General features: G+C 33.4%; 1 protein-coding gene across 3 annotated transcripts in view; it reads right to left on the reverse strand.

The window, feature by feature from the left end:
- The window catches only part of LOC142327753 (clavesin-2-like), a 130,428-nt gene that overhangs the window by 32,305 nt on the left and 72,216 nt on the right, over window positions 1–25,907 (reverse strand). For all 3 annotated transcript variants that reach the window (XR_012757076.1, XM_075371059.1, XM_075371060.1), the window contains exons 2-4: window positions 24,665–24,809; window positions 20,781–20,940; window positions 16,813–17,062 (exon numbers count right to left, since the gene is read on the reverse strand). Coding sequence is in view for 2 of the 3 variants with exons in the window: in XM_075371059.1 (XP_075227174.1) it covers window positions 16,813–17,062; window positions 20,781–20,940; window positions 24,665–24,809 (555 nt within the window). In the remaining variant the exon portion in view is untranslated. The remainder of the gene's footprint in view (window positions 1–16,812; window positions 17,063–20,780; window positions 20,941–24,664; window positions 24,810–25,907) is intronic.

Genomic DNA, 25,907 nt, shown 5'->3' on the forward strand with positions numbered 1-25,907 from the left:
ATTATTGCAATTTATTGATATTTATGTTATTTGGATGTCCTCGACGTTACGTTATTAAAAGAAAAGGGACGAAACGTGGCTTCGTATAGGTCCGGGGACAGCCCATCTGCCTACGACTATCTGGCTAAACCACACGCAAGAATGGGGGAGTCGGGGTGTATCTTATGATGCAGGTGGGACCTTCGAGGTATGAGAGAACGGGCACGGGGTGATGTCCTGATCCTTAAAGATTAGAAACGGGTAGGAATAGCTCTCCCTCCGAGGAGTGTTTCGGTTGTCCAGAAGAGGAGGTCGGGACACTCTCTTGACGAGGGAGGAACTCAGTCGAGTAACGTCCAACAGGGGACGATGACAGGGAGGCAGTCGACTGCCACAACACCCGAGAGCGACTGATGTTAGGTCTAACGGCGGTGCCGGTTACTCTTGGGGTGTTTAACAAGGAAGGAAAAGAAAAAAATATAGAGAAAAGCTTTCTAACTTTATTTCACCAACCAACCATCCTCCTTTCCTAACTCTTAAATTTGGGTTACTGTCAGCACATGTGACTCCCTCCAGTGAGGGGTTGCCTCATCTGACAACTAAGGGCCTCAAGAGGCGCATATTCTTGCTAGGCCGAAACGCGTTAGCACCGAAAGGACTTCACTTCAAGGACGGACTGAAGGGAAATCATGCTGGGAGCACATATGCGCCTTGTCTCCCAAGGTCAGCTCGAGTAAATCTTTTCAATCTTTTTTTTCCGGACCATTTTTTAAAAACAACAAGGGGCGACAGATAACCGTCTAGATCGTATATCGCGGCGTAGACTGCCCAACCTGTCTCCAGTCCCACCTGGACCTCCCATCGAGGTTGTCCCTGGATTATGAGAGCATCCCGACCTCCTCTTCCGGACGGCCGAGGCATCCCTCCTGAAGAGGGTTATCCTTCCCGTTCCTAACCTACTTGGGGTCCGGGTATGCACCCCCCCATCCAGCGCGCCCACCCTTCATATCACAAGGATAAATCTTTTCAAGTCTAAAGAATCGGAACACAATACACAACTCCTTCCATAAATAAATGAACAAATTAAAATAATCGCTAAATAAACAATTATCCGCCCGCGATAAAGGATACAGAAGCAAGGGAATTTTGTTCAGGCGCTGCGATTAGTAGGGAAAAACATAAATCTTCCGCTATCCTTGCGTTCTGTTCAGTTCCAGGAAGACTCGGTGCTAAAATTAGTTTTGAGAATGGATATCAATCCTATTTATCCTATTCCTAGCACTCATTCATGTTAGAATGAGTGCTAGGAAATGCCAGTGCTAGGAAGGCACAAACTCAATGGCACACAAAAATTAAATATATAATATAATGTAATTAAAAGGACAAAAAAATTGGTTTTTAGTTATTACAGTTTTTATATAAAATATTTAAATAAGCATACTATTATTATGTATTGTCATTTTTTTATTGTATTTTTATTTATGTAAGTTTTAATTAATTTTGATACAAGAAGAATGAAATGGAGAAAAATAATGATATTTAGAATACACTTACGACGTGATAAAATTAAATTATCAGCATATATGATCAGTTCGTAATTTTTTACGTTAAAATGGATTTAAAAAAATGTGTAAATGTAAGTGTAGATTTATTAAAATAAATTTTAATATATTATTTCAACCAGACACAATTTTTTATTATACCTCATTTTTTATTCGTTATTATTTTTTATTGTTATTTTTTATATTTTATTGTTTCCTCATTTATATAATTTTATTTTTTATTGTCTCTTTAAGAGACAATATTTTTTTACACCATAATTAAAACAGTATTTACAAAAAAAAAACAAACTTAAAGTGTTCGACACTAAATATATATTATTTGGATTTCAAAGTATTTAATTATTTAAAAGTAAATAATTAAAATTTTAAATTTTCGAGATTTGCAGGGATGTCGCTTTAATTATAAAAATCAAACAGTGATGAGTTATTTAAAAAGTAAATATCATTGACGATTTACTTGAAAAAATCTGTTGTGGACACCATAAGACTCCTTGTACGTCTATTAAATTAAATATACAATTTTTTTTTTTTAAATGAAAAACAAAATTTTATTTTATTAATAACTTCTGATATTCTTTCTTTTATTTTTTATTATTATTGAATTATTATTTATCATAATTTTTTTTTACAATCTGAGGTTAATAAATATTAATAAATCAATATATTTAAATTAAAAAAAAGGAAATCAAATCAAATTCGAACCGACGCCTTCTCCTTGTAAGATCCAAATATTTCATTAATTAAAATTTTATTTGGCTGTAACTCTGAAACCAGTGAAAAAAAGTACCACTTATAATATATCGTTGAAAAGCTCTCAATGGGGGCTTATTACTGCAGTTAAAAAAAACAGTCCAAAATCCAGTTGATTTTTGTTTTGAATACTTTTTTCCTAAATCCAAAACTTCAATATCCTATGGCTAATCGTTTTTGAGTTATGCGAGATACATACGTACGTACGTACAGACGTCGCGCTGAAACTAATCAAAATGGATTCAAAAATGGTAAAAATGAAAATTTCCGTTGAAATATGAAAACCGAAAATTTTTGCGATCACAATACTCTTTTACTTCGTATAAGAAAGTAAAAATTAAGAAATCTGAAACGAGGGTAATTTAAATTAATAGATAACGTAAACAATTCGCTATTTCGCGAATAAATCAACTTAACTAGTTGTGTTCTGAAGTTTTTAAAGGAAATAAAAATTTTTACTATGCGTTTTTAAAAATAAATGTTTATACGTAATTAAGTTTGGTATACCACCCCGTCTACCTCTGTTCCACGGATGAGTTTAAAATTATCGGAGTTTCATTGCATATATGATAGATTTGTAATTGGATTATAAAGTTTAATTTTATTCTATAGTCAGTATTTAATCAAACCTTAGTTTAATTATGCATTTTCGTTTTACCTTTTACTGCTTTGCGTCACAAATTTAAAGTAGTAATTTTAAACAAGCCTACATTTCAAACGTTATAAATTTTTCTGTTTGTTAAATTGAAGTTCGATTGTAAAAATAAATTGCTCAAAAAAAAAAGCTGTAAAACTTTCAAGAAGTTAGATTTCGACTATACTCTTTGACAATCAAAACGTCCTTTGGGATTAAATGAACTGGAATTGGTTTTTAGCTTGTGTTGTCTCTAAAGAGATAAGATAATTTAAAAATACTAAAAAAGTGATGAAAAAAGGAATAAAACCCTGTTTAATGTTGATTAAATTTTAATATTATTTTTTGTTTAATTGTATTTACTTTTTACTTCCTTGTGCGAAGTAAGGGAGCTATTATGATCGCGAAAAAATTCGATTTTCAGATTTCAATGGAAATATCCGTTTTGACCATCCCGGAATCCACTTTCACTAGTTTCGGTATAACGTCTGTACGTACGTACATATGTATCTCGGATAACTCAAAAACGATTAGCCGTAGGATGTTAAAATTTTGGATTTCGGACTCTTGTAACATCTAGTTGTACACATCTCATTTTGATTGCAATCGACTGGACCAAAAGTGTTAAAAAAAATCAAATAATCCAAAAATTTGGATTTTGGACTTATAATTTTCTAAGCCTATCAATTTAACCCACCGGGTTGGTCTAGTGGTGAACGCGTCTTCCCAAATCAGCTGATTTGGAAGTCGAGAGTTCCAGCGTTCAAGTCCTAGTAAACTCAGTTATTTTTACACGGATTTAAATACTAACTCGGGAATACCGGTATTCTTTGATGGTTGGGTTTCAATTAACCACACATCTCAGGAATGGTCGAACTGAGACTGTACGAGACTATAGTCCAATTACACTCATCATTATCATTCATCCTCTGAAGTATTATCTAAACGGTAGGTACCAGAGGCTAAACAGGAAAAAGAAAGAAAGCCTATCAATTTGGACTTTTTCTTAACTTCAGTAATAAGCTGTAATTGTGAGCTTTGAACGATATATAATAAGTGGAACTTATTTTCACTGGTTCCAAAATTATAGCCAAATGAAATTTTAATTAATGAAATACTTGGTATTGCAAGGGGAAGACACATCAGTTCGAATCCGACTTCATATACATACCGGTATATTTGTTTAACTTGTTTTAATTTAAACATATTGATTTATTAACAATTATTAAGCTCTGATAGTAAAAAACTGGTTTGATAGATTATACAAACTGGTGTGTAATATTTATGAAAAAGAGGAATTTCCGTCAGACTTCAAAAAAAGTGTTATAGTAATGATACCAAAGAAATCAGGGGCAGATAAGTGTGAAGAATACAGAACAATTAGTTTAACTAGTCATGCATCAAAAATCTTAACTAGAATTCTATACAGAAGAATTGAGAGGAGAGTGGAGGAAGTGTTAGGAGAAGACCAATTTGGTTTCAGGAAAAGTATAGGGACAAGGGAAGCAATTTTAGGCCTCAGATTAATAGTAGAAGGAAGATTAAAGAAAAACAAACCAACATACTTGGCGTTTATAGACCTAGAAAAGGCATTCGATAACGTAGACTGGAATAAAATGTTCAGCATTTTAAAAAAATTAGGGTTCAAATACAGAGATAGAAGAACAATTGCTAACATGTACAGGAACCAAACAGCAACAGTAGCAATTGAAGAACATAAGAAAGAAGCCATAATAAGAAAGGGAGTCCGACAAGGATGTTCTCTATCTCCGTTACTTTTTAATCTTTACATGGAACTAGCAGTTAATGATGTTAAAGAACAATTTAGATTCGGAGTAACAGTACAAGGTGAAAAGATAAAGATGCTACGATTTGCTGATGATATAGTAATTCTAGCCGAGAATAAAAAGGATTTAGAAGAAACAATGAACGGCATAGATGAAGTCCTACGCATGAACTATCGCATGAAAATAAACAAGAACAAAACAAAAGTAATGAAATGTAGTAGAAATAACAAAGATGGACCACTGAATGTGAAAATAGGAGGGGAAAAGATTATGGAGGTAGAAGAATTTTGTTATTTGGGAAGTAGAATTACTAAAGATGGACGAAGCAGGAGCGATATAAAATGCCGAATAGCACAAGCTAAACGAGCCTTCAGTAAGAAATATAAGTTGTTTACATCAAAAATTAATTTAAATGTCAGGAAAAGATTTTTGAAAGTGTATGTTTGGAGTGTCGCTTTATATGGAAGTGAAACTTGGACAATCGGAGTATCTGAGAAGAAAAGGTTAGAAGCTTTTGAAATGTGGTGCTATAGGAGAATATTAAAAATCAGATGGGTGGATAAAGTGACAAATGAGGAGGTATTGCGGCAAATAGATGAAGAAAGAAGCATTTGGAAAAATATAGTTAAAAGAAGAGACAGACTTATAGGCCACATACTAAGGCATCCTGGAATAGTCGCTTTAATTTTGGAAGGACAGGTAGAAGGGAAAAATTGTGTAGGCAGGCCACGTTTGGAATATGTAAAACAAATTGTTAGGGATGTAGGATGTAGAGGGTATACTGAAATGAAACGACTAGCACTAGATAGGGAATCTTGGAGAGCTGCATCAAACCAGTCAAATGACTGAAGACAAAAAAAAAAAAAAGTAAAAAACTACAATAAATAATAATTCAATAACAATTAAAAAAAAAAAATGAAAAAACAGAAATTATTGATGAAATAAAATTTTATGTACTTTTCTATTTAATTAAATCATTTTTACAGAGGTTAGTGATTATTAATAAATCAATATATTTAGATTTACAAAAAAAAGTTAAAAAAAATTATGTGTTTATGAAGTCGAATTCGAACCGACGTGTCCATGGTTACGGATGTAACACGTTCTCATTTACACCACATAACTACTTGAATGAGGTGAAACATAACTAATATATAAACTATTATAAAATGCTGATACGGATACCACAAAAAAATGTAATGTAATGTGGTATCCACCACATTGCAATTGTATAACTGTCCACTTTATTAAAGAATTGGAGGATCGTATCTCTTTTTCAAATGAAATAATTTTAAATGAAGTGCAGAAAAAAATGTGTATATGTAATTTAATAGGCTTACAAGGAAGTCATGTAGTGTCATGACTTACATCAAATTTTTTTTTTACAATTTAGTGGCATAAATCTAATAATAGTCTATTGAAAGGATTTTCCATTTTATTACATTTTTTGTGTTCACAGTAATTTTTTAATAAAATTTAATTCAATTGTTTTTATATGTTAAAGCAAAACCTGTCACGCTTTAGAAGGTTGTAGATAGAAAACCTTCGAAGAAGATAAAGAAATAGGATTTTTTTAAATTTAGAAATTCCCGATGTTACACAAAATCGTAAAAAAAATAAAGTTAATTAAAATAAAAAAAATGGATAGTAACATTAATTGATACACTGTTGTTACAGCTTATTTATTACTGTTTATTATATATAATTATATATATTAGTATTATTATTTTTACATTATCTCTTCCACTTTTTGTTTAGCCTATGATCTTTATAACGGATCTGAGTTACAAGTGGCATTAGTCAGAGATGTTTTCTCTCAGAGTGATTATATACAATATAAAGTATACGAACAAATTTATCATGCTGGATGTTGGCTGAATGTATCAACTCCATTTTGAAGGGCTTGTCATTTCTACCTTCATCTTCTCTAGTAAGCCCAACATGGGTTACTTGTTATTCTTAGTAATGTCAATTCCATTTTATAAATATTTGGTTGCCTATTATTGTTAGGCTACGCAATCCTACATATTTAATGTATATAAGTTTGAATAATTAAATTAAAAACCCTAAAATTCTTGCTAAAGAATTTTTTGATTATATTTTGTCTGTTGATATAATCGTATAAGTGTAACGATTGTAGGCTCCCTGCCATCAGACTGTACTTCTACTGTTGTATCTTTACTTGATTTTAAAAGAACTGGCTGCATCATGAACATCATCATTCTCAGAGGATACAATTCTGGTGGCTTGTCCACCTTATTTCTTATGTTAAGTCCTCTTGTATTATAAGAAATAACAGAAGGTACAGTAAAAATGATTTAAAGTTCCCACTTCTCCAGTGAAAAGTGAAGAAGAATAGTTTGCCTGTACTTGCCAGGTATAAATTTTTAATTTTCTAAAACTGTTTTATACACATTGAATTTCAAATTTTTTCTTATATATATATATATATATATATATATATATATATATACGTATATATTAAAACATATATTTTATTTTCTCAAAAAAAAAGTTTAATTTTACAGTGATGTTTTAATTTTTCCCTTTTGTTTTTTAAATATATCTTAAATGTAATAATATTATTATATAATTTAGACCCTTAAAATTGATATAATATAAAGAGAACATTACTTATTGGAAAAACTGAACAAATTCTGATGTTTTAAAACGTATATTAAAGCAAAAAAAAAAAAAAACGTTACAAAAAAAATAAAAAGCATACAAAAAATTTTGAAGAAAACTAATAAAAAAAAAAAATGGTTCTCCAATTTATTCTTTGAATTCTGAAATGAACACCAAATTAAAAAAAGCAATTGTCAATTTACTAACGTTAAATTTCGTAAATGAATTCGAAAGTACAAAATTTTTCTGTTTAAATTGGAAATAATATTAAATGGTTTTTAATACTTTGATTTTATTTATTTATATTTTAGTCATATGAAATATAATCCGTTTTGAAGAAATTTAAAAGAAAGTAATTTCTGTTAACATAATAATAAAAAAGTTTAAAAAACCCATAACAATAAATACAAAAGTTTAATTATACATAATTACATAATTTGTAATAAATATAAAATTTTGCATGAAAATATTTTGAATAAAAAGTGACATCAGGTAATTAATTATATCGTATAGTAAACCTATATAATTAAGCAATGTTAAATAATATTATAAGTCCATAATTAAGCAATGATATCAAAACGTCAAACAAAAAAAGGATAAAAATTTTTCCACTTAAGTTATCTGAAAGCTAATTACTACGGTACTAGGGGAAGAAATCAGTCCAAGAAAAAAAAATTAATGTAATTAATTAACTTTTTTTATTTTAATTAATAACGTTTGGAGTATGTAAAACAAATTGTTGGGGATGTAGGATGTAGAGGGTATACTGAAATGAAACGACTAGCACTAGATAGGGAATCTTGGAGAGCTGCATCAAACCAGTCAAATGACTGAAGACAAAAAAAAAAAAAAAAAATTTAATTAATATTATTGTAATGGATGAATCTTATATACAAAGCCGAAAGTTTGTCTGCTGATTATCGTATCACGCGACAACTAACCGACCGATTGTTTTCAAACTATCAGGATACGTTTCTGTGATCCCAGGGAAGGTTTTAAGCCGAAGACCGAGGTTCTAACCCTCATAGGGTTAATATTGTGAATTAAAGATATTCATTAAAGAAAAAAGATTAATCCTTTTACTTCATTATTATATTTTCTTTCGCCATGATAACAGAAATAAGTTGTGAATGTTTTGTTGTCAAAGGTGTATGCACTAATGAACACTGCGGTAATCCAGGCAAGACAGGAATGGTGAACGGTGCGGTCCTGGAGTGGGCCCCGGTTAGACCCTGGGTCAACTCCAGCGTTTGCCTGGATCGTACCTGGCCCTGAGGATCTAGAAGGCGGAGCCCCCCGGCTAGTCGGTCGGACAATTATGCTCCAACCGGCTAGTATATAATTAGCTGGTTACGCCGGTAAAGATACGCAGTTCATTTTTGAATTGATTAAAGTGTGTTTACTCTTAAAAATAAAATTACGTGTTCAATTATATTCATTTTTTAAAATTTTTGAAGCTAAAATGCTCAAAAAAAATAAAGCAACAACTAAAACTTTGAATGTTATATAGTATCTACTTCATCAAAATTTTTTTCTAAAATTATGTTGCATACTCATAACATATTGGCAGTCATGAACATCCAGCTTATAAAAAGAATTCCTATCTTTGTTGGCAGCCATTTTCTCTTCTACCGTCCTAGCGATGAAATAAATAAATTACATGATAGCAGGACCAGTTGCCAGACAATTTCAATTAACCACACATCTCAGGAATGGTCGACCTCATACTGTATAAGACTACCCTTCATTTACATTCCTATATATCACCTTTATTCATCCTCTAAATGAATAAAGGTATATCACCACCTTGCGGTGGTTCTAGAGGCTAAACAGAAAAAAGAAGTACCGACCACTAAAAATTGTTGAGTTTTCCTTTCCAGAGATGCTACTTTCACGTATCTGAGTGTTATTAAAGGATGAATTATCGAAATTTGTAATCGGAAAGATCATTCATAATAACCTTATAGTGAAAAATAAACGCCCATAAAATCAACGAACTGAAAATATCCGGTTACAGTCTTTTAAAAATGTCGAAAACTAAAGGATTTAGCTCTGCAACATCGATTATTTTTAAATAGTGAGGTCCCGATATTTTAATCGTATCTAAATGTAACAAAGTTTATTAAGCAATTCTAATTACATCTACATAACCAATACTTACTTTGACATTACCTCTATTCAAATAATTATATTATTAAAGTTTCATTTATAGTTTCAACTTCAGATTATTACAATATTAACATTAAATATTTTAAATAATTATCTGCGGAAGAAATTAAATGTAAAGTAGAGTAAAAGAAGTTTTAAATAGTAATATTGACTGCGGAAGAAAGGTGGAGGGCGTTTAACGCGTTTTCTGCGGCGGTAATACGCGCTTAGAATGCAGAGGGCCGCTCAAGGGGCTTAGGATAGGGCAGGATGGACAGCCCCTTCTTGAGGGCCGACATGCCTAGGTGTGTGACTGACTCCATGGGTAAGTTGGGGGGACGTTTAAATTAAAATAGAATCCCGATCCAAGCACCATTAAAGGAATAAACTATTATATTAAGAGAAAGCAAAGAAGTGAGAAAAACGAGTGAAGAGAGGAAAGAGAATGAAGCCCTGAAGAACTGACCAGAGAGCGAAGAGGCGATAGACAGCCCTCTGCGGAGCCCTCGTTCGTCTGCGCTTGCGTGGATTGGAGATGGTAATAAGGCACGGGGACTCCTCAAAGTCACCCCTGGGGTTGCGTATTGCTAACTGCGGATCCGACCTCGGGTGAGGAGAAACAGTGAAATAGGAATTTTAGTCGGTAGGGTGTGAGCATACATCCAGCCACACCCGTGCGAGTCCGACACTCCCCCACTTGAGGGGGGTACATAAATTGTATTTATCGGAAACACCGTTAACAAATGAAAAAAAAATAGTTATTGTTAATTAACAGTGTCATTACTATTATTATTATTCCATTTGATTAATTTTGTTTTAAATATATTTCTAACTAGAATCCATAATATTATTTCCGATAAAACGTATGTTCAGTTGAAAATTATAGCAGTATTTACAAAGAAAATTAATAATATTTTCATCATAAAATTCTTTTAATATAAAATAAATAATTCTTTTAATTAAATCTCGTGTTGTCTTTTATAAATTTACAGAAATTCAAAGAAGATTCCTTATTATGAAACAAGAAATGTGGTAATAATAATTGAAAACACTGAAATCAAAGAACTGATTAATTGAAATATCTTGTAAAAGTAATAATATCTTGTTGGATAAAATGGTACAAGGGTAAAAGGATCACAGGAAAAAGGACGTCGTTATAGTAAAAATAAAAATTATAGATTACCAACTACAAAAATGAGGTAGGGGTTAGCAGGAAAAAAGGGATGACAAACAAAGAAAATATTATGCTGAAAAAAGAATACTTTTAATGAAATAATTTAAAAATAAGTATATTTTATCAAAATTCTAATAAAAAATTTATACTGTATTACAGCAGGATAATTTATTTCTTTTTGATGATTTTTAAAATTTTAATTTTAGTTTTTATTTCTGTAAAACATCAGCTATTTAAATTTTATTTTTCATATTTTTATACCTTTAATCTTTCCATTGGTAATAGAAATTTTACCTTATTATATAATCGTTTAGGATAAATTTATTTGTCTTAAATCAACCAAAATATTTAATTTTAAATCGTTAAAATATGTTTAGTTGAACAAACAATTTATTTTTATTTATGTAAACCTATAGATTTTATTTATATACTTACAGTTAAAACCTCCGGGTCCGCAGTTCTTTCCGCAGAAGATGAAATGAGTGTTTTGTAGCGTGTGTGAAAAATGTCATGCCTGACCGGGATTCGAACCCAGGATCCCCCGGTGAAAGGCCGTGATGCTACCACTCGCACCACGGAGGCCGGCACACACACTTTACTTAGGAAAAATATTTTATTTGAAGTCGACTGTTTTTTTCTATTTAGTAGAATATAATTCTTTGGTCTCTAGGATAATCCTCATTTTGATAACCGAAAATAATGTGTATATTTTTGGAGATTCAGAAAAACTAGTCGATATCAAACAAACGAGTAGCATGAGAAATTACGTATTAAATTATTAATGTCAAGTTTCCAAACACCGAGTAATAGTAATATCGGCATCATCCAAAGGTTCCCGAACAAAGTGCTGAGGAACTTATCGGAGGTGCCATGATTTGCAGATAACAAGAAGATCTAGGGATGTAATCTATTCGTGAAGAAATTCACGGTTAAGCTCAAAGTATATTGGTGGGCTATCCCCCCGCCAATACGGATTCCGAAAGGGAAGATCAGCGGTCCACGCAGTACGCGACGTGATGGATTTCGTCGACAAGGCCGCAGGAGGAACGTGGAGGACGAGGAAGATTCCGGCCCTGGTGTTGCTCGACGTACGCAACGCCTTCAACAGCCTGCCTTGGGAGGTCATCGGGCAGGCGTTGGAGGAGAGAGGTGTCTCCGGTCAGCTCCAACGGATACTGAAGGAGTACTTGAGCGACCGGAGAGTGTACGCTGATACTGATGCCGGACAGCGGATGTTCCACATGAGAGCGGGGGTCCCCCAGGGTTCTGTTTTGGGACCGCTATTGTGGAACATCGCATACGATGGAGTGCTGCGGCAGCAGTATCCCGAGGGGGTGGAGGTCGTCGGCTTCGCGGATGACCTGGCCCTGCTGATAAAAGGAGCGACGGAGCGGGAGATCGAGACAAAGGGTAACGAGGCGCTACGACAAGTTCACCTTTGGATGGCTGCGCACGGGCTGTCGATAGCCCCAGAGCAGTCGGAGGCTGTCGTCTTCGCCGGGAGACATTCGTCTGGCTATCGACGGCGAAGAAATCAGAAGGGTGCGGAAGGCGAAGTACCTTGGGGTCTGGGTGGACAGCAGTCGTTCATTCGGGCCCCACGTCGAGGAGGCTGTTGCGAAGGGTGAGCGCCTCTTAGCGGCGATCTCCCGCCTCATGGCAAACACGGTAGGGCCGACGGAGAAGAAGAGGAAGGTCATCGCGACAACGGTGACTTCCGTACTGCTCTACGCGGCCCCAGCATGGAGAAGGGCTGTGGGCGTAGAGAAGTACCGTCGGAAGCTGGAGGCGATCCATAGGAGGCTGCTCCTGCGCACATGTTGTGCGTATCGAACGGTCTCCTACGATGCGATCTGTGTCGTCGCGGGATCTCCACCAATCGACTTACTGGTTGAGGAAAGGTGTATGAGGTTTGGTGGGGTCTCAAAGGAAGAGGCGAGGGCACGGATCCTAGATCGCTGGCAGGAGAGATGGGCAGTGAGCCAGGCGGGCCAGTGGACCAGGCGCCTGATCCCGGACGTGAGAGCTTGGGTGGGGCGACGGCATGGAGAGGTGGACTATTTCCTCACCCAGCTGCTCACGGGCCACGGCGATTTCGGCAGTTACCTGCACAGGTTTAAACGCAGGAGATCAGCGACGAAGTGGACACGGTCGAGCACACTTGGTTCGACTGTGCCCGGTGGGACGTCGCGAGGAGAAGGGTAGCGGCGTTCTCACCCGACGATGTGGTCAGGCGGATGGTCGGGTCCTCACAGGGATGGCAGGAGTCGGCAGGCCTGGCTCACACCATTTTGGACTCGAAGGCTAAAGAGGAACCCCCTCGGTTGCGTGCACGCCTATGAGGTGTGGCTTCTGGTGGATGACTGAGTCGGTGTCTTGGTGTATTAATGTATTGTTGTATTTTATCTATTGTGTTTATTGTCGTTTGTTTTTGGGGATTAGTGTGATTGGGGTGTATGGGTTTTTACTGCCCACGGGCGCCCTTGTGGACCACAGGGCGGCGTGAGGAGTATGCTGCGAATGAATGATATATTGGGTACTGGGTATTGGGATGTATGGTATGGTATTGTGTTTTTTTTTGGAGTAATTGTTTAAAGTGTGAAATTGAAATTGTAATTTGTGTTATTATTGTGTCATATATTGTGTATTATTTCATTGTAATATTGTGCTCCTACAGTGCTGGGGGAGCACTGTAATATAAAAAAAAAAAAAAAAAAAAAAAAAAAAAAGGCTCAAAAAATTCTGGAGGCTGGGGATGAATCGTGGCGACGATTAGGGACCAGGGAGGTAGCCTTATTGCCTAGGGTGTTCTGGCCCCACTGGCAAGTGTAGTGAGGTCGGGGCTCCCCGATGATGGCATCAAGGACCCTCAGGTATGAGAGGAACGCGTGGGGGTAGCGGTACGCGGAAGGCGTGCCGGCTACATGTAGGTTAGGGACGGGGAGGGTAGCCCCATCGAAGAGGGGGGAGTTAGCTGCCCGGATGAGGTGGTTGGCTCACCCTGAAGAGGCTTTGGGGACCCCGGCGGGAGATCCTCCGTAAGGAGGCAGTTAGGGTGGGCAGAGACTGCTGCCACGGCACTGCAAGGCGACCATGCTATGTCTTAACAGGCGGAGGCTGGTTGCCTTGGGGTGCTTAACAAGATAAAAAAAAAAAAAAAAAAAAAAAAAGCTCAAAGTATATACTTAAGCTGAACATACATGAAGATCATCTGGCTAACTTAGTGAATAACAGTGAGGAGACGATTGCAAAAGTTGCATGTACTCGAACTTGAGACTGTTGTAAGTTGAATATTGTACTTGGTTTTATTAACAATTTAACTGTTGTGTTGACCATTTAACCTCTTTTGTTATGTTTCATTAATTGTTGATTTATGTGAACTTATGAATGTATGTGTGTTACGGATTTTGCGTACATTGTTAGTTACATTTTATTCGTTGTTCTTTTAATTGTATTATGCTTCTTTGTTCAGACTTTTGTTGCATTGACTTTGGAGGTATCACTGGGGATACCTCTCTTTAACGTCATTCTTGCTTTATACAATTTACTAGTATTATTGTTAATTTGGAAACCGATTGTAAATAGAATAATATAACAAAAAGGATCGAATGAACTTGCTTAATTATATATTTTTCATTTTTTCAGATAACCTTTTGTCATCTTTGTGGCAACTTCATGATTTCGCGGTCATAGAACTTCTGATCCTTATAAGCAAAAAAACTGAACAAAGTATGATTTCAGGTCATCATCGTTTATGAAAGTTTTACCATTCAAAGAGTTTTGCAAACTTCGAAATAAACTGTAATCTGATAATGCAGGATCAAGGCTATATGGGAATTATACATCATTTTGAAACCAAGCTTCAATAATTTTCCAGGAGTTACCAAAGAAGTGTGAGACCTTTCATTTTGTTGTGTTGGTGAAATTTCTGTGGGATTTGCCAATTCCGGCTGTTTTTCTTTGATAATTTCTTCTAGTTTCATTAGTTGTTGACAGTAAAATCTGAGTTGGTTTTTTGGTTCCTTGGAAGCCGCTCAAAATACACAACAACTTTGTAATCTGATCAAATTGATCACCGTTATCTTTTTTTGATGAAATTCAGCTTTCAATGTGGTTTGTACTGGTTCATCACGTTTGGACCATGATCGCTTTTAATCTATTTTTCATTACCAGGACGATTCGTTCATCACTGCGTTTGAGATAAATTTCGCAAATAGTGATTAGTTGTGTTAAGTTATACGTTACAAATATTATACTAACTGTATATTATCTGTATTGAAAGGATATCAAATATAATTATTTGTTCTGAGATAAAAAATTTATACAGTGTGAATTAATATTAATTTGAGAATGATGTTTTTTAAAGTAGACTATTTTTCATTAATTGGTTTCCAACACAGATTTTAATTTTATATGCAGCATATTGTAATTACAAAATAATTTTATTGTATTCCAGCATTTCTCTTTGTGTTAAAATATTGCTGAAAAATATAAAATTTTAAAGGCAGTAAAAATTTCATTGTAATTTATTATAATTTGTTGTTTTGTTTTTTAACTCTTATTCTTTTTACGTACATGTATGAAAACATACAACTGTAATTATTTTATAGCCAGGTGCAGCCAGTCACACACAGTAACGGTGGCAGTGGATGTGCTGGTTGAGCCATAGCGCCATATTCCTTCGCACCCCTAAAAAATTCTGAATCAAAATACCTCGAAAATGATTTTTAAATATCTATCGGAAGAATATTTGCTAGCTCAAATCTACTGAATATCTCGTTTACTATAGTCGGGATTAGGAAAATTTATAATCATTGTTAAAAACCTTTTTTATCTTTCTTCATCCCCTTAAGGATCGAATTTCAAAAATATAGAAATTGATTTATTAACAAAAATTACACTCACCAAAAATCAGGTTGATTTCTTCAATTGTTACTGAGAACTTAAAGAAATAACAGGGTTTAAAAAAAAATTCAAAATTCAATTTTAACCCTTGAAACTCCGAATGAAACTCAAAAAATCTATAAAAATGGTTTTTAGATATTCGTAATCAATCAGTTCAAACCCAGCTCACCAGTGATAGTCACTCTCAGTTCACAATTCATTAAAGTTTGTGCTTAAACCGGTAAATCTCCACCACTACATTATATATATATATATATTAGAAATTTTCAACATAAAATGTATCTAAAAACTACGTAATATATAAATATTAGAAATTTTTAACATAAAATGTATCTAAAAACCTTGTCCATCATACCAAGTAAAATGGGTAAAATATCAGTTACGAAAGATCGGGTGGTTTATTTGTTTATCCTGAAGAAAAGAAACCCCTGTTTACATACTATAAACGCTATACTATATATAATATTATAGACATTGTAGTGCATTGCTAGTACATATACTACGTATTACTAGTACAAATAGATTAGTAGTACATTATGCAACGAGACTATAATGACAGTTATTAATGCGCTCTTGCGAGGTTTACGACCCGAGCCTAGGCGAGTTTACAACACGAGCCTAGTCTCGTGTCGTAAACTTCATAAGAGCGCATTGATGGCTATTAGAGTTGCATACTGTATTTTTTCTACGGCTGAGAAAATATTGGGATTATTGATTTAAATCAATAATAGAATACATTTTCGATGAAATATTACTTTTTTTTTAATTTCAAAAGATAGATTAAGCAATATATTTCTGTGTCAAAGGTTGCTCTGCCTTTTCTCTAATGTCGATGGATGTTAAAGACATTACTTCCTCAGCATGCGACATAATTAACAAAAGGATAAAATTGTGTAATACAAAAACTTAGTTACCTATTGTTGTACTTTTAAATTAACCTTTGCTCTCCAACTTTTTTTTAGGTATTGCTTCAGAAGATGAGATAAAATGGTAATTATGTAACGTGTGAAAATATCTACTAAAACGGATTAATATCAAAGTAAAAAAACACCTGATACATTGAACAATACTCACAGCTGATTGGTCGATTGTTAAAAAGAATAGACTTTTGATTGGTTGAACACCTGTGTCATAATGAAAATATTTTTCATTATAATACATGTTCCAGCAGCGTAATTCACAGTTCTAATACAACAGTAAAAAGTATATTATTATTTATGTATATACATATATATTTCGTTTACTTACTGTGCTACATACGTCCGCCTTTTTAAGAAAATTTGGTGTAATTTTAAATAAATGCTGTGGTGTAAATCCTTGGCCGTCTATAATAAGAACATATCCATTACAGGTGTCATCACGGATGTAGGCATCCTGCATCATTAATGCTATTTTTAATGCCTGTTCTGGATCAAATAAATCAGGATCTCTATTAAATAATTTTAAAATTGTTACTCGATGCCCTTCTGGAGTTAACTTTGGTAATACTACTGTTGACCTGCAATTTAATAATAACAATAATAATAAAATTTTCCTATATTCAATAAATATTACCAATATATATATGTGTGTTTATATTTATCTTCACCAAATAAGAACAATGTATGGCAATCCTTAAATATCTTTTCAGGCAGTAAACATAGAAAAATTTAAGTTTAGCTAATGCTCCTACTTCGAAATGATTATTTTTTTAGCCGATCATCACATCCCAAGCACTAAGAGGGCATTCGGGGAGCGGCATCTGAAAGGTTTTAAACGGAAGTGTTGAATTGTGTACAACATTTCAATGGGTGTTGAAAAGAGATTTTTTTTTGGTAGAAATCTTCAGACAAAGACAAAGCAGATCAAAGTGGCAGCCATTTAGTATTTTTCACTGCCAATTACGAGGTAGTTTACACTACTTCTTTAATAACAGCTCAGGAGAAACACTAAAACAATAAAATTCAGCAAAACACAATTTTCAAATCTACTCTTTTAATTTAAACTATTGAGTTGTCTCTGAATAACACCAAGGTGGTTACATCTTGCGGTGTGGTGGTCTTGTACTGAAGAATAGATCGTTTCAGTGTCGGAATATTTGATAAATGTATTTTTCCATAATTAAATCTAAAAAAGTTTATTTCAGGGTTGCCATACTTTGTATATAACTAAAATATACATTTTTAAATACAGAACGATAACAACGGATATGTGGAATTTGCTTTATACTACAAAACTGAGAACTTCTAAATAATTTTTTTCTATACCTGCTTTTTAAAAACGTAGGGAAATTCTTAATATTTTTTTATGTCTAATCTTTTAAAAAAAGCGTGGTTGTATTTTATATTAAGCCCACCGGGCGTATCTAGTGGTAAACTCGTCGTCGCAAATGATTTAACAGTTGATTTTTGAAATCATAGGTCCTTAGATTCAAATCCCAGTAAATATTAGTTACTTTTGTACGAATTTGAATACTAGACAGTGGATAGCGATATACTTTGGTGGTTAGGGTTCAATTAACCACATATTTCAGGAATGTCGGCCTGAGTCTTTACAAGACTACACCTCCTTTACTTGTCATACATATCATCCTCATCCCATTAGGCCATGGAAGGGTTGCTTATTTCTATTGAACAGATTGCAACGTACACATTAGAAATATATAATAACTTTTTATGTTTTTCATACGTTGTATTTTTCAAAAAATATTTGTAGGTTTGTACTTCCTGCTGTTTATTATAATATGTGTATTTGTTTTGTTACTATTTTGGGATCGTCCGACAAAATAACAAAGTTATCTGCGAAGGCGAGACAGTCATAACCGTAAAGCATATTCCTATGCTAGTTTTGAAAAAAGGAAAAGGAATATTGTTTTGTTCTTTACACTTGTTTCTCCGTTCATTGATAAATCTTTCTAAAACACATTTGAAAAAATTGAGAGTGTACATCATACTGTCTACTCCTATTTTTATGAAAAAAAAATTAGAAATTCTACCTGAGAGTGTAACTTTAAAATGTGTATTTGTTAATGTTTTTCCAATTATAATTCTGGTTTTATAACCATGAAAAATCCTTTTTTTGAATTTAAAAAAAAATTGCTAAAGATTCAAAGAACAAAAATCGTTTTTAGCTACGCAGATTTTTAGCTTTGGATTATACTTCACGGATATGAAGTTTATAGAAGGAATTTGTTCCGAATATGATCGGGACTCTTTAAAACCACCATAGTATTTTCTTAATAATTTCTTCTATTTCATTCAATTCAATTCAATTCTGTAGTGCTTAAGATAATAATTTTTTGTGAAACGAGTAACAAAGTTATTCCACGATAGTTACTTTCATCATCTACAGGTGTTCTACTAAAAAGAGGTCCAATCACACAGTAGTTTACACTAATGCAGTTTTTTATTAAAATGAATATATTACTGTGAGATGATTAAAATAATAAGGAAGATGTTGGTACGACTTGATCTGGAGTGGGGAGTACGGTTTATTTCCTGCACATTTAAATATTTTCAGTCCGTGTGGAGCCATGGCTTTTAAATAAAGTTGCGTAATCATGTATTAAAATATAAAATTATAATATAAATAATTATATAATTATAATATAAAATTCGGGCGGTGTTTTTCGGATCCAGGTAACTACAGCTTTCTTCACCTCATCCTCGGTGGTATAATGATTACCTTTCAGATCCCTCTAAAGATGAGGAAGAAGTGGAAGTCGCACGAAACCAAATCCAGCATGTATGGGGGATGCGGAATAAGCACAAACTTCAGCTTGCGGACAGCCATCAGAGAGTTTGCGGGATATCGATCGTGCACAGATTTTACGGTAACCCAATTGCTCGATAATATGGTCTACTCGTTCTTTAGATATTCCTAACTGAATAGCGATGCGTTTCTGGGTGATTCGCCGGTCACTTTGAAGCAAATCGCCCATCTTCTTTCGATGTTTCTCGTCATTCATAGAAATTAGTCATCCGCTGCGATGACTAAGTCCTCAACTGTCGCTTTACCAACTTCACATTCGCGAAATCTCAACGCCCATCTATACACAGTACTCCGTCAATAGTTTCACTACCGTGAACCGCTTTTAAACGATGAAAAATATTCGTAACATTCACATTTTCTGCTGTTAAAAATTCGATCACTGCGCGCTGTTTTAATCGTGTTGACATATTGGCCGTACTCGACTCCATTTTAACTGCTACTGAAAACAAACCGGTAAACGGATTTCAACGAATTGTCATAGCTTTGTAGAGGGGGAATTTAGCTATCACGTGCAGCCACGCCCAACTCGATAGTACCTTTTCTCTCCGTGCAGCGCGCTAGTGTGAAAAATTTATCAGCCGAGCCTCGTAATATTAATTTATTAATAGCAGGCTAAGAAATGTTATTTTTTTTTAAGAATAGAATATTTTCATTCGGTTTGTCGCTTGACTTCTTTTTGAATTTCATTAACTGAACTGTTATTTTACTATTAAATGTGTCAGGACGATGAATTATTTTTCAAAACAACATCTAAGAGGTGTGTAAAAACACAATGGTTAATTGCTGATTAATTCTGTTTTGCATAACACTAATGCGGTAAATAAATAAATTTTTAACATTGATTTTATTGTATCTTTTTTTTATTTGGGTTAATCATAGTTATTTAGGTTGAACCTATTGCAAACGTTTAGAACTGTAATTGAAACAAGAAAAAGATCGATTTTTTTAAAAATATTAACTTCTTGCTTATCTATATCCATTCAATCAGAAATTAAGTATATAATAAAACTTTAGTTTAATAAACCGGATTTTACGAGGATATGAAATTTTAGCCTTCTATTATATAAGTCATTATCTGACAATTCATCCTTTGAAGGAGAAAGGAATTAGTTTTCATAACTCATAACTTAACTTGTTAATCCCCTCATTGCTATTGGTATCTTTTGTATGACAAGGGATTTAACTTTTTTGTCTGGTTTGATCCTTTATTCAGGATCAAACCCGGTACTTTATGGTTATAACTTATTAATAAAAATTCTAATTTGTAACAAAATAGAATAGGAAAATAAGAAATGAGTTGATAAATAACAAAAATAATTTGCACAAGGTATTTGTTGTAGAAAAAATATAGGAAAACTTTTTTGGTTATTTACAAAGTTATAAATACATATTAAAGATAAAAAAGAACACAGTTTAAGAATTAAATATTTAAATATTAAATACCTTACCTACAATTTAGTACTTACACAACATCCTTCACTTTAAGCAAAATCGGATCTTGTGGATCTCTGTTTAACAACATTTCAGGTTCGATAATTCTTGTTTTATAATATATATCCATTTTTTTCTTCGTTTTCTCAATATTGAACTTACAGTGGGAATGAAATCTTTCCAGGAAAAGATCATCTGAAATTTAATAAAATAAAATTGTTATTCATTAAATAAAATCGTTGAAATTAAATTGAAGTTTATTTTCAATGATACTATTCTAAGATTTATTCATTTGTCTTTCATACCACAACTTTATGTTTTTTGAGATATCTTTTTCCAATTCAAAACTGTTAAACACAATCTTTTTATGGATCCGTTATTGTTTTCATATGTGGGGGCAAAAGTAATAGTTATTTTGTTGTTTTCCTTCTAATAAATTTTTCATCTGGTGAGAAATTAAATTCGTTACCTAAAACAGACACTTAATCCTTAATAAATTTCGTCTCTTTCAGTATAGATTCCATTTTTATAATTTTAATTTATTCTTATAAACAGTATATAAACATCCTTTTATTTTTTTTGACGCAGCCTTTGAAAAATGAAAAAAGGTCACGTGAAATTATTTTTTTCACCTATCGTCAAAGATGCAGCCGTGTAAAATTTTCTATAAATGTAGCTTACACTTATTTAATTAAAAAAATTTATAAATACACACACACACACACACACACACACACATATATATATATATATATATATATATATAATTAAAACTTGAAACATTGAATATAATAAGTCTCAGAGAATTATCTGCAACTACTTTTGAGAAATTTGGGATGAAAACCAAGAAATTGGGGTTAAAAACTCTTGTTTTTTTATGTTTGACGTACAATAACTTTGTTAAATAAGTAATAAACACGTACAAAAATTAAACAAAACTTGAACAGAATTTTATTTTTAACAAATGCTCTAAGATATGTCGACTAAAACAAAGAAAACTTAGAAAAATTTTAATTTTATTAAGAAACAGTATACCAGACGAGAGTGAATTGTACGTACCCATTTATAATAACTATTAAAAAATAAGCTAGCCATTTTCAACACATCTTGGCACGCTTCTGTACTGATTTTAGTCCTTCAGGATTGTCATTATGTTACTCAGCCGCATTCATAATGTGAACAAATAATTCCTCCCGAGAATGTCCTACTTTGTTTTGTTTACAATATTTTTCATCCATCTAGACGCAAAAATCGAAAGGTCAGACGATCAGGCGATGTTCGTGGCAGGAATGTGGACTACCACTATCGATCCATTTCTCAGAGAAATGATGATTTAAATGAGTGGAAATTGCAGAAGAAAAGTGTGGAGGCGCGCCTTTGGAAGTATCCATTGCGTTTCAGCAATAGAAGAACATCTTTAAGCAGCTGCGGCAATTGTTCTTGAAGAAAGCGCAATTAGACTTCAGCATTTAAGCGGTTCAGACTAGGTGCCATAAAATAAAAAATACAATTTAGATTTAATTTATATTTAGGTTCAGTCATTGTGTTAAAAATCAAAATAGAAAAAAATAATAAATAGAAATACAGAGAGGGACCAGCCAAAATATGACGCTACAGAAATCTTAATAACTTTTTACATTTATCATTATTATATAAAGTAATATTACATTGAAAGTAACAACCAAATGAGCATCTAATTAATATAAAAAGTAAAACAAAAATTATCATAAAAATTATTTAGCACGCACTAATTTACAAATATAATTAAATATTTAAAAGTATGTTTTGGCACAATTAAAATAAGAAAACCATGTTTAAAATTTGAAACATTTTATATTAAAAATAAAAAGATAAAAATTACTTTAGTTTACCAAAAAATTTATACAAAAAAAAAAAACAACCGCTGAGCGTTCGGACAGTTATATTTCATTAGCTGTCACAAGGTTGCATCCATCCTAATCCCGTAGGGGGAAGATACCCGCCTTGTGACGCTTTCGGTCGCCACACCATCCCCCCCGTTTCTAGCCCTGATGGGGTTTAACAGGAGTCGTCTTTCGCCTTCTAACTGACACAAGGTGGCCGCACTTATCAAAAACTTTATAGTATTATTTTTGTTAACAAAAAGTGTAGTCGATTAAAGCAGTGAAGGTAGAAAATCATTAACAGCAGTAAATTAAAATAGAAGTTATCGCCACTTTAGGGAGAAAATAAATATTCCGTCACTTTATTCTCTTTAATGGTGGTATAAACCAATGAAAAATTTTAAAGAAAGTTAAAGCGATTGTTTAACTGGAATTAAAACAAACTGACCAATTTTTTTAATTAATATCATATAAAGATATAATATTTAAAAAATATTTTATCTGTAGAATTTCAAATTTAATAATATCTTAAAAGACAATAGTTTTTGACTACAACTTTACTTTAAAGGTAAATTTAAAAGGTAAACGGTTTACTTCTAATTTTTGTAAATATTCCTTTTTTTATTTTATTAAAAAGAATATATTCGATTTTTAATTTTAAAAAAAATTTACATTTGTGACATTTGTATATCTGTTACTAGATAAATTACCTGTAAATGGAATATCGTAGATAGAAAAACATTGAAACTGAACGATGAGAATGAGTAAAAGTTAATAAGATTAATTTTAAAACTAATTTTCACACAGTTTGTAGCGGTATAAATTCTTTTTAGTAAAAATGATTAAAAATGGCTGCCGGCTTTCTGTTTACACCAAAGAAGAGCGACGTTCAGTGATCCGTTTTTTGTGGTCGGAAGGTGTATTAGGGGCCGAAATTTATCGAAAAGTTTCGGTACGGTACGGGAACAGTGTGTTGCCGCAACGGAGTGTCTACGAAAGGATTGAAAAAATTCAAAAACGGTCGCACAAGTGTTACGCACGACGAAGGAACCGGACGACCGTCTACCGCCACAAATGAAGAAAACATTGAGCGTGCACGTGAAATGGTTTTCTTAGACAGACCAGTAACTACTGATGAAATGGCACATCGTCTGGAAATTAGTCACGGTTCTGCCTACGAAATCATCACAAAAGGCTTGGGTTTCTTAAAGTCTGTGCAAGATGGGTCCCAAAACAACTTACACAGTTGCATAAACAAACGCGCTTGGACTTGCCAAAAATATTTGGATCACTATGGTAACGAACGGGACATCTTCTTAGACAGAATCATCACGGGTGACGAAACACGGATCCATCATTACGAGCCGGAGCGTAAACGGCAGAGTATGGAATGGAAATATCCAAATACGCCCTGCAAAAAAACTTTAAGACCCAACCGTCCGCAGGAAAACAGATGCTTACGGTTTTTGGGACTCACAAGGTCCAGTACTAGAACATTATGAGGAAAGGGGCACGACAATAAACAGTGCGCGTTACAGTGAGATGCCTTCTGCCAAGCTGAAGCCTGCAATTCGAAGCAAACGCCGAGGACTGCGTCGAAAGGTGTGTTGTCGCACGACAATGCCCGTTCACATACTGCTGCCCACACTGCTGAAACGCTTCAGAAACTCAACTTTGAAGTACCGGCTTCATCCTCCGTATAGTCCTGATCTTGCCTCTTCTAACTATCACTTGTTTAGTCAAAACCGAAAACCTTTATCTAAGAGGGCATCAGGAAGCTTGTGCAACGATGGACCAAGTGCGTTGTAATGCATGTTGAAAAATGATGTACATATAAGTTTCCTATTCGTATTGCAACAAAATTTATAATTACATTGCGGATAATAATTGACTGACCCTCGTATGTACTTTGTATTTACTATTTCTATTATATTACAATACATTAATTACACGATTTTCTTATTTTTCTAAGATTTAAACAGAAAATTATAACTCAAAATGAAACAGACTTAAGTATACATGAGTATTTTATTTATGCAAAATGTTCAATGTTTTACCATCAACAGTCGGTAATACTGGGTGAGTTGCAAGCCACGATTTTATTTCTGAAACTTCTTTTTCAACCGTTTTCCGATCTTTACCCATCTCATTTATGTATCCATCAATTTTGTCTTGAGTAAGGTGTTCAAAGGCAATTTCATCCTGTAAATAGAAAACCATTTAAAGTACAGGTAGGAATAATAAAATATAACATTTATGTAAGACTGTGATAGAAGAATGATGATTTTATAAATATAAATGAGGAATGTAATTTAATATTATCAATAGTCAAACTTACTGGATCATGTATCATTATTATATATTCACTTAATTACTCTAATGAAAATATAATCAATTAAATGAAGTTACTAATTATAATTTCTTTATTAAATCTTTGCGGGGGAGGAATCACCTTAATTTGTCTCTTAAAAATGGTTAAATAGTGAATCCATTAGTATTCCAGCTGTTTTTCTAGTTGAGGAACAGAAGTTACAACAAATGCAATCACCTTAATATATACTATTTTATAAAGAGGAAGAGGGTGTCTTTTTGTTCGGGATAAACAAAAACTAATCCATCAATCGCAACCAAATTTTTATCCATGTTTCTTGGCATAACTGAAAACGTTTTTGGAGATAGTTCATCTCGAAAAATTTCGAAAAAAAAATATATATGTAGTATTGGAGATTGGACAGTTAAAGCAAAAAATTTAATGGATTGTGAACTGTGTCTATTACTGTGTGAGCTGGGTTTGAACTGAATGATTATGAATACTTACAAACCTATTTCTAGATTTTTTGAAATTCCGAGTTTCAAGGGTTAAAATGGATTTTTGAATTTTTTTTTGAAACCCTGCTATTTTTTAATTTCTCAAATACAAACGGAAGAAATCAACCTGATTTTAGAGAGTGTAATTTGAATTTCAATAAACAAATTTCCAAATTTTTGAAATTCGACCTTGAAATGGGATGAAGAAGAGTAAAAAATATTCAACAATGATTGTAAATTTTCCCATTCCCGACTATAGTAAAAGCGAGATAATCAGTAGATTTTTGCTTGCAAATACTCTTCAGATAAATATTTAAAAACCATTTTCTTTTTTTTTATTTCCGATTTTTTTAAGGGGTGCGAAGGAATACGGCCCCAACACATGGGGCCGTACAACACATGGTGGGGGGGGGGGAAATGTGGCTCAACACAGCCCCTCCCACCGTTACCGAATATCTGACAAGCTGTACCTGCCTCCTCTTACTTGAATAA

This window comes from Lycorma delicatula, chromosome 7, assembly GCF_047948215.1.
Source record: "Lycorma delicatula isolate Av1 chromosome 7, ASM4794821v1, whole genome shotgun sequence".
NCBI lineage: Eukaryota > Metazoa > Arthropoda > Insecta > Hemiptera > Fulgoridae > Lycorma > Lycorma delicatula.